General features: G+C 36.5%; 1 protein-coding gene across 2 annotated transcripts in view; it reads right to left on the bottom strand.

Annotated features, from left to right (window-relative positions):
• smchd1 (structural maintenance of chromosomes flexible hinge domain containing 1) overlaps positions 1 to 16,065 on the bottom strand; it is a 72,669-nt gene that overhangs the window by 30,801 nt on the left and 25,803 nt on the right. For both annotated transcript variants that reach the window (XM_084109412.1, XM_084109411.1), the window contains 10 exons: positions 13,381 to 13,474; positions 8,991 to 9,063; positions 8,769 to 8,908; positions 7,784 to 7,918; positions 4,785 to 5,018; positions 4,505 to 4,650; positions 4,322 to 4,407; positions 3,338 to 3,456; positions 1,866 to 2,027; positions 1,635 to 1,763 (listed from right to left, as the gene is read on the bottom strand). In XM_084109412.1, the coding sequence (XP_083965538.1) occupies positions 1,635 to 1,763; positions 1,866 to 2,027; positions 3,338 to 3,456; positions 4,322 to 4,407; positions 4,505 to 4,650; positions 4,785 to 5,018; positions 7,784 to 7,918; positions 8,769 to 8,908; positions 8,991 to 9,063; positions 13,381 to 13,474 (1,318 nt within the window). The remainder of the gene's footprint in view (positions 1 to 1,634; positions 1,764 to 1,865; positions 2,028 to 3,337; positions 3,457 to 4,321; positions 4,408 to 4,504; positions 4,651 to 4,784; positions 5,019 to 7,783; positions 7,919 to 8,768; positions 8,909 to 8,990; positions 9,064 to 13,380; positions 13,475 to 16,065) is intronic.

Here is a 16,065-nt window from a genome sequence, read left to right on the forward strand (position 1 = left end):
TTCGCTCCCTTCGGATTGGAATCTCATTTAAGATGGCGTAATACCCTGTGATGTCCACTTCGCAGTGCACAACGCACCTCTAGAGCGACGTTGTTGATTGTTTGAGCATGTGACTGCGCATTTCTCCTTGTTTTCTATTGTTATGCGCAGCATATTTCCCGTGCGCACAAACACAGCCACAGACAATGAATTGTCTGTTCGGTTAGCGAAGAAGAGCATGATGTATTTTGTATAAAGTTTTTTTGTTGTTGTTGTTATTAACTGTTTTGAGAACTGGAAATGCACAATTCATGCATACAAATCTGTATATATTAATAAATGAAGATGATTAAATTAGACCGATGCAAAAAACGAAACTCAGGCCCTGCATTTATTAAGACAAACCTAGTAAAAACGAATGCAGTCTATACACTGACTTGGCAGCTCTGTGAAATGTAATACAACAGTGCCACCTACTGTCTAAATGCATTAACATTAAAAGTGTGAGGTGAAACTTTTGCATAGATATAGGTAAATGGGTTTGTCAATTAGCCTGAAATAAAAAAAATAAAAAAAAATACAAAAAAAATCAGATCTTGTGCATCCTCACATTGGAGTCTCGAGTTAATGTACAAAGTTTGGTTTCTATACGTGACAGAGTTCCTGAGATATGGACGACTTCCTGTTTGGCGACTACGCCGCTGATTTCGTTTGGCTGTGACGGGCAAACGCTTCCGAAAATCAAAAATCCTTCTAGTAACTTTTGTGAGGCTTGGTCCAAGGATCATGTACGTCCAGTTTCGTAAAGTTCGGACCAAATTTGTGACCTGTGAAAATTTAGTTTCGCTTTCTGTTCAGTCCAATATTGCGGACGAACGACATGGACTCGTGATGTCATCTTCGCAAGCAACTTACACCAGTACTGACCGGACGTTTTAAAGTTGGAACGGTGTCTCTGTCTCAAAGGGCCTAGGCGCAGGAGCTGGCCAAATAGCTGGGGGGGGGTTTGCCAAATGATGTAAAATTTTGGAATGTTTTTTTTTAATTTTTTATCTTGTACATCCTCAACATTGGAGTCTCGAGTTAATGTACAAAGTTTGGTTTCGATACGTGACAGCGTTCCTGAAATATGAACTACTTCCTGTTTTGGCGACTACACCGTTGGTTTCGTTTGGCTGTGACGGGCAAACGCTTCCGAAAATCAAAAATCCTTCTAGTAACTTTTGTGAGGCTTGGTCCAAGGATCGTGTACGTCCAGTTTCGTAAAGTTCGGACCAAATTTGTGACCTGTGAAAATTTAGTTTCGCTTTCTGTTCAATCCAATATTGCGGACGAACGACATGGACTCGTGATGTCATCTTCGCGAGCAACTTACACCAGTACTGACCGGACGTTTTAAAGTTGGAACGGTGTCTCTGTCTCAAAAGGCCTAGGCGCAGGAGCTGGCCAAAAATTTTCTCCCAGGAATAATAAGAAGAAGAAGAAGAAGAAGAAGAAGAAGAAAACTTAAGAACAATAAGTGTGCTGCTTTCAGCAAGCACACTTAATAATAAGAAGAAAACTTAAGAAGAACAATAAGTGTGCTGCTTTCAGCAAGCACACTTAATAAATGTTTGTCAACACAAATCCACCAGCCTCCCTTCCCTCAACTGTACCTTTAACTCTGAGTACAGAGTCTTCATCTCAATCTCAACCCGCTGATCTGGTGAAGGATTTCCCCATTTATCACACAGCTGCATGACCAATGGTGTGTCCAAGCCATGGCCATTCATGACCTGGAAAGGCTAAAGAGACAAGTTTTGTATTATGAATACAAAAATATATTATTATGCATTATATTCTGAATTCATGAATTTATTTTATTGCATTTCAAATGTGTGACATACTATCTCTGGCTTCTCCAGTAAAATTATCTTTGCCGGATGTCCCGCAGTAACTTCAATCCGCACAAATTCCTCCATGTCCTGATATTTAAAGTACAACTTTTTTGGGCCAAGAGATCCTGTCCTGAACCGGACACCGCGTACGGACAATTTTCCAGTACTGGCCTGAAAAAAAAGGCATACAAATGAAATGCTAAAATAAAAAAATAAAAGATGAAATGCTAAAATAAAAAAATAAAGACGTACATTTTTGCAAGAAAAATCAGTTTGTTTTTGATTTTTTAAGACTTAAAGATAGAAATACAGTGCACTCATATTACTTATGAATGGGAGAAAGTGCAGCAGACAACATGGAGGAATAAATCTCGCTTTCTAAAAAAAAGAGCCAATCGCCGATTGGTCACTGCAGCTGCCGTTAGAAGCTTCCGGTTGCTATAGAAACAGTCAGTGTTTTGAAACTTGCGTTTAGGACTGCGCGTGCGTACTGGCTGCTTTATTAAGTTGAAATAGTTGCCAATTTCCCCTTTAATTGTGAGTTCAGCAAACAATTTTTGAAATTTCAGGATTCCTCTATTCAAATAGATAGGACTTGATCATGGATGCCTGAAATAGTTGCCCGGAGGAGTTGCAAATAAAGCCGCCGAGTGAACAGACTTTCCTTAAAAGGGACTTTGTTTATTCTGGATTAATGTATTAAAAACGTTACAAAAAATAAATTTCATGTACGTTTCATAAATTGAGTTTTATTTTTTCCCCCAACTTCCGTGTTTTCCATTTTAATATTACTGGATTTAATGATTTAACTCAATTTTAATAATCAAAAAGTATGTACATGTATTTTTTTAAAAATTTTTTTACAATAATGGTCTAATGTTTCAATTTTTTCAAAAATACTGTTGTCGGTTTTATTTGTTTCTACATTTCTACAAATGTATAGTCACAAATGGTGGCAATCAAATAAATGCATAAAACTATTTTAAAAATATTAAAAAATATTTAATCTCATGCCATGTAGTACACAAAGTGATTGGCTGGCAGAATGCAAATCAAGAACAATTTATGTTATAGAAGTTTCTATAACTAAACTACAAGTCAAATATATAATTAATTTTAAAACTATAAACAAAGGTGACCTCTGCCAAAAAGTGTTTACAGTTTCATTACTGTACGTGGTGTAACTCAGAGGTTCTCTGTGCCACAGGATACAAACACAAATAATTAATACAATTTTACAATTCAAAAATAATAATTATTAAAATAATTAAGATGTAATAAAACAATCATCAGGCAAAGTGACTCATGGCACTGCGAAATTCACTGGACAAATAGAAAATTAACCCGCATTTGGTTGGTGCTAATTTCAAACCCTGTATTACACATACAAACAACAATTTCGCATTTGAAGTAGTCTGATTTGTTTTAATGTCATTTTTAGTGATAAAAATGTCCATTTGTTTGTGCCTGTGGTTGTTTACCTGCCATTCTACGACCAGAGTTTCTTTATCCAGGTCATCCGCAGACACACTCAAAGTCTTCACATTTTCAGCATTTAGACAGTCTGTTTTATTCCCGTGCTGATCAATCACTTCTACATCTGAGAGGGAAATAGAAGTTTAATCTTCTTTAACAATCACAAAACTTCTGATTGATCTACACATGAAGTGTCTGTTAAGCGACACACATTTAGTTTTAATAGAAATTACATTAAAGTACACTTTATTTTATCATAAATGCCTGTCAGTACATTCGGCAGTAAACAAGACAATAGAATTATGAAATTACATAATATAAAGATGTACTTAACAACTTAAGTGGGTCAAAAGGCAATCTAAAGTTCAACTTATTGTATTAAATATAAATTTAAACTATAATACAATTTTATTTAAGTGCAATTAATATGCAATCAAGTGTCTGAAAACATTATTGACATATTGGCTATTGACCAATCAGAATCAAGGACTGGAACAAACAGTTTTATAATTAAGAATACACTTAAGTGTGAACTGAATGTAAAATATATTATTTTCGTGATATGCACTCTTTTTTTAAAGTATGCTAAAGTTTACTTCTTTTTTACAAGGCTTTCCAAACACATGAATTTCTTTCATCTGTGGATCATAGAAGAAGCAGTTTTGACCAATGTACTCTTCTCCACTCAATTACAATTAACCAAGTCTGATGCTTTAGCAAAAGCAACATAAAGTATCAGGAGAGTTTCATAACAGTAGATCATACAACTTGAGTGCTATATCACAAGTTGCCTGAAGTCATTCAATAGATTTGTGTTACAAACTTGCACTAACGTTCAAAAGATTGAGGTCAGTAAGATTTGTTTATGTATTTGAAAGTAGTCTTTTATATTACATGTTTCTACCAGGCAATGGAGGTTCTTGCGGCGGTCAATGCAAATCAAATTATTATTATTATGAATTATGACGAAACCTATAGATGGTACTTACATATGTTTCCTGACAGAATTTCGCCCATTTTGACAGACGACTCACTGAGGTTGACCCGCAAACGCTCAGGCTCATCTGGACGAGGCCTTTGGAGAGACACATACAGTATAGAGATATGCTTCTGCAAGAATATTTAGGTATATAATGAAAAACAGTCATAAACAGCACATGTGTGTAGCTTACACAATAAAGAATGACATGTTGACCATGTGCTGGTCCTGGAAAGACACATTGTAGTAATGCTCTCTCTGTGCTTGAGGTGGGACACATAACTGTGGCAGTCTTCCCTGAGAAAGTTCTTCTGCATTTAAATTTGAGGTCCAATTCACCTGCAAGACAAGCACAAAGACACACATCTTACACACAAATGAGTACAATAGTATGTTAGTGCAAACAGATCCAGTCTCTAGAAATAAACCTGAATGAAACAAAAAACAAATCAAATATATAATCAAACTTGCACCTTAATCTTGCTGGTAAGTTTTGGCAGAAGAGGAACCAGTCTATTGCCCTCATCGTACAGTCTGAAGTGCAGGTTTCCTAGTGTGTCTCCTGCCGTCCAATCAATGCGCTCTGAATTTTGCAGCACCATGACATCATCAGAGCCTTCTTCCTGTCTGTAGACCTCCAAACGAGATATTTGTGTGCTGGGCAAGATGTGCAGTTGACGTTCCACACACGCCACTGTTCTATGGTTCTATGTGCACATAAATATAATCATGTGGATATCAAGTTAAACGGTTTAAGCAAATTAAACAGTTAATATACTTTACTATGAGCAAAGGAGACTGAAAACAATTACAAGAATTAGTTGAAAACTTATTTTGAACAATATACACTATTCACCAAAAAAATAAAAAAAATAATTTATTGATATTTTTTGTGTGATGACACAAAAAGGGGCAAGCATCATCACATGATGTTTATAATAGAGCTCTGTGATTAACTGAAAATGAGATTCGATATTAGCTTCCAACAAATGAAAATACGACAATCAAGATAAAACGAATATTGTGCTCTATTCCGTTCCTCCTTAAAAGCCCAAACTTAATGTGCAAATCAGTAAAATCATGTGAGGTGAGTTTCATAAAATGGGACATGCTTATTATTAAATGCATAAAAGAGTACTTGCGCTGTTCCTCAAGTGGCTTTCTGTGCACGCTGCAAGCGGAACATGGATAAGCAAAGTGAATTTTGAGCTTCGGTTGCGCGATGTCAAAATGCAGGGCTTGGCGAGTATTCACGTAAACCCAGTCGGTTATGTCTTAAACGGACAGTATGGAATTTTTCGCCACTAGGGGGCGTTAACCTATTTACAATAACAAAGGCGTAGATTGATGATGCAACATTTGCTAAGAATTATGGATCTTGTCGTCAACCCGACCGATCTAATAATGTTTATGGATGAGTAAATACATCGATGTTTTTATCATGACTGTGATATGAAGCAGTTCGGGATTGTTAAGAGACAGCTATCAGCTCCACACGCGACGCGAGTCCCGCGGATATAAAGGAATATGGACATTTCATTCTACCGAACTACACGCAGAATTACTACTCACAGGTCAGTATATTAGACAAATTAAACTTGTGAGGTAACGCAGCGCTGTTTCACTTGGTCTAACATTACACTATCACACTAAACTGCATTTGAATGTGTTTAAATGTACAGTGAGGAAAATAAGTATTTGAACACCCTGCTATTTTGCAAGTTCTCCCACTTGGAAATCATGGAGGGGTCTGAAATTGTCATCGTAGGTGCATGTCCACTGTGAGAGACATAATCTAAAAAAAATTTTTTTTTTAACTATTTATTTGTATGATACAGCTGCAAATAAGTATTTGAACACCTGTCTATCAGCTAGAATTCTGACCCTCAAAGACCTGTTAGTCTGCCTTTAAAATGTCCACCTCCACTCCATTTATTATCCTAAATTAGATGCACCTGTTTGAGGTCGTTAGCTGCATAAAGACACCTGTCCACCCCATACAATCAGTAAGAATCCAACTACTAACATGGCCAAGACCAAAGAGCTGTCCAAAGACACTAGAGACAAAATTGTACACCTCCACAAGGCTGGAAAGGGCTACGGGGAAATTGCCAAGCAGCTTGGTGAAAAAAGGTCCACTGTTGGAGCAATCATTAGAAAATGGAAGAAGCTAAACATGACTGTCAATCTCCCTCGGACTGGGGCACGTAAAACCGCGCAAATTATACTTTGTTCTCAAATTGTAGTGTTAACAACATCAGCATTGCGTGACTACATTTAATGCCCTTCCGATATTATCTTTGTTTTCACATGGCCCGGTTGCAGTCTCTTTTTTTCTGTAGCCACTCTGAAGTACGAACGAAGTCTTTTGCATTTTACAACGGGTGAATCTTGTCACTGGTGAATGTCGTTTGAACCTTTCTGGATCCGCCATCAAATTAATAAGTTTAATTATATCAAGTGCAGTGAGAAAAGGCTATACATCTCCACTTCCAACATCCTCACACGCAACATAGCCTACTAGCCGAGACTCTTCTTTATGTGTGCAGATGTGACGTAATGACGCAGAGACATGCTCGAATTTCCCGCGGAAATCCACCAGTACCACTGGAATTAAAAACATTATTACAAGCTTACCGTTTTGAATCAAGCTAAGGCAAGAAGATAGTTTTGATCACTGGCTGGTTATGTACTTGCTCAAAAATTTATTTTGGATCATTTTGAACCCAAAAAAGTTACGGACTGGAGCTTTAAATGTTAATTCAATAAAAAGAAAATAAGAAAATCACTCACTGCTCTTGACTGAATGACTTTAGTAGCTTTAATAAGAATCAAAGCAAGATTAATTCTTTCAGTGCAGGCTATGCCGTGTTTTACTTTATTAATTTAGTAAGCTGAATATTTATAGACTTGCATGAAAAACTTAAAGCAATGTTTATTTCATTCTTATTTTTTTTCTATTGTATTTGTCCTGGTGTTTGTACTTTGTTTTTTATTGTATTACTGACTGTTTATTTATTTTCAATAATTTGATAACTTTTTTCCTTACATTAGTTAGTCTAGTATTCTGCTGTGATATCAAAATTATAAAAAATTGCCATAGCAACTTTATTTCCAGCAAATATATACTTGATATATTGTTAATAAAAATTACTCATATAAGGGTTTGGTCATATCTCCCACTCATAACCGTGTTAAATAATCGTGAATACAATATTGACCAATTTTTTGGGGATTTTTGCTGTAATCGAGCAGCTCAAAACCCATATCAGTGTGGCTGAATAAATAGTCCATTACTAAAAACAGACACTGAAATTTGAATGCAAAGTAAAAAATAATTTTTTTGATAGAAAAAAAAAACAGATTTTTGTTTTAATGGAAAAGGCCCGTGATTATCTGCTTCCAATATCAGTCAAATCAGACAACACTGACAAAACACTGACGGCAAATGATGATAAAAGCAGCAACTTACAGGAATGTTGAACTTAGCAGTGAGGATTTGTTCAGTGTTTACGGTCTTCAGCAATAGTGGTTTGGTCAGCATGAGTCCAGAGCCAGTGTTACTGCAGTCCACCAAATCCGCGGGCAGATCAGGGGCTCCCAGCAACTACAAACACACACATTGCACCAATCAGAAGACGAACTTTAATCCTGTGCCAAATTAACTCTGATTCGATGTAATTTAATCATTTTAATTACATTTTTAAAAAGTTTAATTATACAATCATTAAAGCTACTTGATTTATCGTTAAAAGATCTCGATTCAAACACTCCAACATGGTCAGAAATTAAAGGGGGATTGTGTCAAAAAGTCACCAAAATTAATACAAATGCCCAAAAAATTCAAGATATGATTGAAAAACAGTACTTTTATGAGATCTTGTTTTTTTATAATAACATATACATGTAATTAAGCAATTTCACAAGAGCAAGAGAGCTGTTTTCATAAATATAAGCATGATAGCGCTATGTAAATGGAGACTGACTTGATTGCAAATGTGATATTGATTTTTTTATAAATGTTCAATAAACAAGAAGTTTATATTAACTCTTCCCCACCATTGACAGAACTTTCCAAATCTGTCAGACTGCATCCCGCAGTACTACAAACCACGCCCCTACTAATTACACCCCCTACAACGAAACAGTCATTCGGGATGTCATCAGATCCCCTCCCTCTGAAATCGCTGATGTCTCACTAGTACTGCTCTTCTTCTACTTCACTTTCCTCACTTTTTAAGCTTCACTATCTCCACCTAGTGATAATGCAAACAGCTCACCAGAGTCATCCTGTTTGTTTTCCTCAGTTTTTTAAAGAATTTTAACAATGAAATTTTATGAAAAGGGTATGTTTAGGGTTAGGTTTAGGGTTGGAGGGTAGATTTTTAGCTATAATTACCATGAGTCTGTATTAATTTGATAGTATAATTTATTTTATATTTGTTCATGAGTTCTACCTGGCAGCGGACCACGAGTTTAGGATGAGTGGTGATATTTTGGTACTCATCGTGAACTTCCACTCTTAAGTTTGCTGGAGTCCTATTCTCGACAGAGAGCACATCTTCATCCGGAAACACTACCAGAGTGTGCGGCGGGCCTGGAAGATAAATTTCATCTGGATTTTACATTCTGATTTACAGGTCTTCTTTCTCTTGCTGTTTCTGTGTTTTTGGTCATACCGGGTTGCAGAAGAATTTGAAGAGACTGGTTGTTCTCCTTCAGTCCTGGGATGTGCACCTTCACTGTGTACATCTGTTAAAAACACACAAACACACAAATATCACATGCAAATCCAAGTTCTGTGCTTATAGTGTCACTGCAAAAATAATTACTGTTATTAAAGAGGTTTTCCGAACACTCGTCCATCATCTTTGTGTGATAAAACCCTCTCAGTCTCTGGCTTTTGAGGCTAAAAAACATTTTTTAAAGTTCTAAAATGGAAATAGTCTGGTGTAACATTCTTTTATGCAGCCCATATTGATTTTTGAATGAAAGAAGTCCCGTAAGGTTGCATTTATTTGATCAAAAAACTGTAATATTGTGAAATATTACAATTTAAAAGAAGTTTTTGATTTTAACATATTTACATGTAATTTACTCCTGTGATGCCAAGCTGTATTTTGAGCATCATTACTCCAACTCTTCAGTCTTCATTGATCCTTCAGAAATTATACTAATATGCTGAATTTGTACTGTGAAACTTCCACAGGAGAGCTGGTTTGCATACTGTCAAAAGTGTTTTTAATGTAGGTCCGACTACATGTACCTCAAGTTAGAAACATTTGTTCTTGTTTAACACAATGCTAGGGAGATTCACCCCAAGGTCAGATCTTGCAGGGCTCATAGAAGCGGCAAAAAAAAAAGAACTGAACTGAAGCAATGTTGTAAAGAAGAGCGGGCCAAAATTTCTCCACAACGAAGTGAAAGACAGATGAAGTCATATAGAAAACGATTACTTCAAGTTATTGCTGCTAAAGGTGGTTCTACAAGCTATCGAATCATAAGGTGTACTTAGTTTGTCACACATGGCTTCTCCATTTTGGCTTTATTTTTGTTAAATAAATGAAGACACTGTTTAATGTCATGTGTTGCAGGGTTCCAGACTGCGACCATTTTTTGAGAATGTGCAAGTTAAAATTGTATGTGGTCGCATTTGTGCGAGTGCATGGTCATGTACTACTCAGTTAAATTCACGCATGCGCAACAGAACGCCGTTGTTTCAGCAGCTGCTGCAGTCCGTAACTTATGTTCAAAATGAACGAGTACATCATGAATCCATTTTCCAAACCGTGTTTTTGACTTATCCCGAATCACTACGGTACGCCTATAATAAGTGTTTATATTCTGACTATTTTATCCCGGGGTCGGCTCGGCTGCGGAGTTGCCCAGTGCGTGCGTGACTCGCAATAGACATTAACGGAAAGAAGTAGCTCCGGCTACAATGTTCTTCCGCAAGACACTTGCAGTTTATTTATTAACGAACGTACACGTCACGCACATTGCACACGGATGGTGAAACGCGCCAATTAGGAATTCAGGAATTACAAGCCAACGAGCCAGCATACAGCCTCAGACACGACTGATGACGAGAACACAGGTGCGGACAGGGAGCAAAGGAATATAACAAATACATATGTTTATGTTTGATTATGCAAAAATTAGGGCTGTAAAAATGAACACGTTAACGCATGCGATTCATTTTTTTAGTTAAACGCGTTAAAAATATTTAACGCAATTAATGCAGCATCAGATTTTTTCTTTCATCCATTGGCTGCTCTATAATATTTTATCACACTATCATTCATTCAATTGCTAATAAACAATTCAAGCGTGATAAAACGCAAAAATAAGAACTTAAATCTGTACTGGTGGCGCGCTGTCTGTAAATCTCCTCTCTGTGTGATACACACACACACACAGAACTCATGCGCACAGAATGCCGCTTCAGACAGCGCGCAGCCGCATTGAGTTCTCTTTCACGCTTGAACGGACAAAAACACACAAAAGTATGCCAAAATGTTCACTTTGTCGAGTATCCTCGTAAGCACAGTATTAAATTAGTTAAAAAGTGTTAAATGAACGCAAAGAGTTGTGACAACATCGGATGCTTGTCAGATCCAGATCCGCATTGAATGCATCAGATCTTAAAGCGACAGCAGCCTAATAAACCCGCTTCTGTGATACATTAATGTAAAAAAATCAAATCAAAGAAAAAGTCAGAGAAAATTACAGTGAAGACTGAGAGGTGTTTGATAACTTTATTCAATTTATGTAGGCTATATTTCCTACCTAATAGATCAAATATTTAAAATATACTTTGTTGTTTCTACATTAATTTGGAGATGTGAAATTATTACAATATAAAAATATATTAAAAACTTTAATGTTATTGTTAAGTGTGATTAATTGTTTTAATCGATTGACAGTACTAAATAAAATACAATCAAACATTAAAAAACATACGGGGCGTTTTTTTGATAGTTATTTTTAATGGTTTTCATTTAAAAGATTAAAACATTTTGCCAACATGAGGTCTTGTGTCACTGTCAGTCTTTTTACATCAGTGCAAAACTAGGGTACGCAGATTAGGACAACTATTCATCAGCATGCATTGATTAATTCAATGTTGTAAAAAAAAAACAATTTGGTGCGACCAAATCATGTGCTGGTGCGACCAACTGAGAAAGTTGGTAGCACCAGTGCAACCAGTGGAAAAGTTAGTCTGGAGCCCTGAATGTGTTGTATTTACCTAATTTATTATGTACTGATACGTAAAACCATAGAATTCAAAAGGGTGTACTTTCTTTTTCACATGATTATTACATATAATATATATATATATAGACTATTCAACAGGGACTCATTTTCTATCACATAATTTGTCTTATGTACACATTTAATCTATTTATTGCATTATGGGGGATGTGCATTGTTTGAATTTCAGCCGTTTGCTGAATATAATGCTGTTACTGATGAGATTCAGGTGTTATGTCAAGTCAAATGTATGGAAGGTCTCTTGTACAAAGCCTAAAAGAACCCTGTGGTAGCAGTGGTACAGTACTCAAACATTTCATATTATTTTCTATATTGAAAACCATTTTTGTTGATTCATTTTGCTCATTTTCTTGAGCAACAAATTAGACGGCACATTAGACTGATTTCTGAAGGATCATGTGCCACTGGCACTGAAGACTGCAGTAAGGATGCTACAAATTCAGCTTTTAAAATATATTAAAAATATAAAATTGTTATTTTTTTTATTTGTAGTCATTTCAAAATAGTATTGTATTTTTGATCAAATAAATGCAGTCTTGGTGCACATAAGAGTCTACTGTAGAAACGTTTGACCAGTAATGTACACTCATTCTCCAAAACCCCTTCATGCATCTGTTTAGCAATAATATGCTCATTATATATGTACATAAAATACATTCTTGACCATTCTTGAGACTTAACAGTAATAACAGTAGATTGACCCCTTTCCTCTTGATTAACAAACATAGATACCTTCTTTTGTTGTGGCGTCTGCTGCGGATTTGATGCCAGAGGACAGATTTCATTATCAAACATACAAAGCCAACTTGGTCTGCAGAGCAATTACAGTATAGAGTCTGTCTTCTCTTTCATATGGTTTTCCATAAGCTCTCCCCCAAGGCGCACCAGTACATTTCATACATGCCACTACTTTTTAGTCTGTTTAGGCCTCAACCTATTTATTAGCAGATTGAGGACATTCCTTTCTCTTACAAGCCTCTTCAAACACACAGTCAATTACATGAAACAATAGTAGAATAACTTAACATAAATGGCTATATACACATTGACTATGCTTGATTAATTTGATCATTTGCACGTGTTTTAGGTCCTGTCAGTTTAAACATTCAAGCAATTTTAAAACATTTGAGCACATGAAGACACGATAGAGAACTCAATTCTGAACTCGTACGCTGCTTTCTGTGCACACAAAGAGAGCAGCACAGACAGCACGCAAACACCAAATTCTGTTCTCTTTCTCAACTATTTGTCCTTGAATGGACAAATGCAAAATGACGTCAAAATGTCACGTCTTGGCAAGGATCCTCATACACACAGTCACTTATGGCTTACTTGACAGAGACAGCAGCCTAATATTAAGCTGGAACTGATCTTTCTGGACTCAGAGAAGGGCTACTCTCTGAGAAAAAATATCCTGTAAGTTTCAAAACTTAAAACTTCCTAGTTAATACAACAGTATTTATTGAAACCAAGCTGCCAGAACGACGTCATGCGTCGACCACCTATGCGTGCACCTATGCACTTAAACTTGAATTTCTCTGTCCAGGTAACACAAAGAAAGAGTAAATATTGTTCATTTACATATACTACCAACATTGCAAATGTTACAATGCAGGCTAAAATTAGCAAACTCACTTTAACTAAAACACTTCATACAAACAGATAATATTGGTTGAGTAAATGTTTCAATGCCGAATTGGTCGTGAATCTCTAACAGAGTTGCCTAGAATGATAAAATTTGCCCAGTAAAATACTTTGCCCAGAATGATAAAATTATGTAAAACACTGCTTTACCTTGCTTTGACGACTGATCTTTCCCATGACCCTCACATTTTTTATGACAGAAGTGGTCCCGAATGCGATCCCTTCATAACTCAACTTTAGTGAACTAAAGAGAAAGAGAAATTTTATCATCAGAAAAACACAGGGAAATGTCAATTTCAAGATAGAAAATTATCTGTAGCCACCTACAAACACATTTAAGCCGGGTGCACACTGTGCGATTTTTGCCGCAATTTGGACGTCTGAGACAAATTTAGCAAATCCTAAAAGAATCCTCTGGTCCTAAAATCTAAAGTTTTTGAACGTTAGTTTGACATGTTCACAGACAGCCGATTACTGACCGCTGCGATCAAATTTTTATCTCTGACGAAATTCTGGCAGTGTCAGAAGATTTGACTCACAGTCCTGCAGTGTGACTTCTCCTAATGCCGAGTTCACACTGCACGATTTTCAAAGTAGTCGGGTCACAGTTCTTTTCACAATGCACGACCATCTGGGGTAACATTCAGTTTCTGGTGTGTGCTCACTGCACGATGGATCAGTGACAGGAGGTTTCACACTGCATGGCTTTACAATAAGAAGAATCGCCGACAACTTCTGTCAGGTCCACAAACTACGTTTCACAACCAAACAGACGCGAGAAGTTATAAGGAAATAACGCAAGATAACGCGTGCGTGAGACTTGAGTTCTCACGCGAGACTGAATTGTCATTAAAAATGATTGCGATCCAAATTGTCTGTGCGCTGATTTGCAGCAAAAAGGAGAAAAAGAAAAACAGATTATGCAGGAGGAAATGTTTGGGGAGACGAGGGGAGCAAGGATTGTGTGTTGTGGGTAAATAAATAATTTTGTAATGTGCTGCTGGTCAAGCAAATGTTTGTGCTTTGTTTCTGTTTGATATAATTGTAAATTTATCTATTAAAATACTGATATTCTGGTCTATAACTCCTCCATGAACATCCCACTGCCCTGTATTGCTCTCTCATTGGCTGTAGGTCTTCACCAATGTAGTTTTCAGTCAGAACACTTTCACACAGCAGGATTTTGAATCAAATTTTTTTTTTAAATTTTAAAACTTTTTAATACTTTAATGACCCGTGGACTTACATTGGTTAATAGCAGTAAAAAGCAATGAAGAGTAATAGGAAAGGCTTGGTAAAGGGTAAATCAATGGTCAGACAATGTTAGAACTGTAATGAGCAGGGCAGGGCAGAGAGCCGGGAAAGCGGAGCGAGGTCGGTGGAGCGACTGCTAATGAGCGTCTCGAGTCCCATGGAGGAGCTCTGGAAGGATAAAAGGACGAGTGACAACAGTGAAGGACGAGAGAGGACCAGACCGGAACCGCCGCTTTACTTTCGCTTTGTTGTTTGTTTATTTTGTAGGGGTGTATCGATGCACTCAGCTCACGATTCTATAAGCATCACGATACTGGATTCACTATTCGATACATATCACAATATTTTGAACAAAATGTAAAAAAATGAAACTGAAATTAATAATTTTCAATAACTTTGTTGTACATACAACTTAATAAAGAATTTACAATATTCAAAATTTAATTGAATCTTCTGTATGTAATTAACAATTGACTAGGTGTGTCACTGAACAATAAAACTGAACCATATTATGAAATTAGAATTAGGATAGCTGAAACCTAAAAGAGAACAGGTCAAGCAGTAAAACAATGGTGACACCAGAATAAAAGTATTCATGATTCTGAACCTGAAAATAAAGAATTCTTCTATTCATAGACTATAAATAATGTAAGCCCTTTTTTCCTGGTAAAATCAGACATTTGGCATTATCAGGATCCACAAATATTGCCCCATTGCATTATTATACATTATATTCAACATTAAATAAAGTAGTTTAATGTAGTACTATTACTGAAACTCTGAAAATTTTTTCTAACGCAGTACCGGTACTTACGCTTTCAACGCAGGCACTTGTTGAATATCTTTTACACAGAAAAGCCACCCGCCCAGATTAATGCACTTACTTATATGAGAAGAATAAACAATCTACAATCTTTGAATCATCACACTACCAAAACTAAAAACGCAATGTGGTGAGTTAAATTTTGCTTTCACTCCGCTCCAGCACGTGTTCGCTTCAGATGATCAGCTCTAATCTCAAGAAAGCGTGTCAAACTAACTATTCCCAAACTGTAAATGGTTAGTTCTAGCCTGGTTAAAACCAGACCATTCTCAGTAGTAACTGAGTTATGGTCTGGCAAAGCTTCATTAATAACTCATTTCCAAAGGGGCGTCACCAACGGAATGTCTCTGGGCGCAATTGGATAGACCTAAAACCAATCAGAGCGATTGTCATCGTGTAAAGCCATATGCTGCGTCCCAATTCGCCTAAGTTACACTACGCCATAAAAGTATGTACTCTTTTTGTGAAGAAAAGGTATTTACTTTTGAATGTCTAGCAAAAAAGTAGGCAAGCTTTGGGACATACTACTTCGTCATCTTTATCGGACGAATCTGTCGCGTGCATCCTGTCACTTAAACTGCCCTGTCAATCATCTTGTCACAGTTAAAATCCTCTATTAAATCTAATTTAATTTCCTACCGTTTCTGAGAGAAATGTTGTAGCACGTTCATCTGCCAGTGGGTCTTTCATGGAGACTGTCCTCATGTGTTTGCAATTTGAATATAATAATGCATTTGATTTAAAAGTTGGTGCACGTC

Source organism: Abramis brama (genome assembly GCF_963993115.1).
Source record: "Abramis brama genome assembly, chromosome: 3".
Lineage (NCBI taxonomy): Eukaryota > Metazoa > Chordata > Actinopteri > Cypriniformes > Leuciscidae > Abramis > Abramis brama.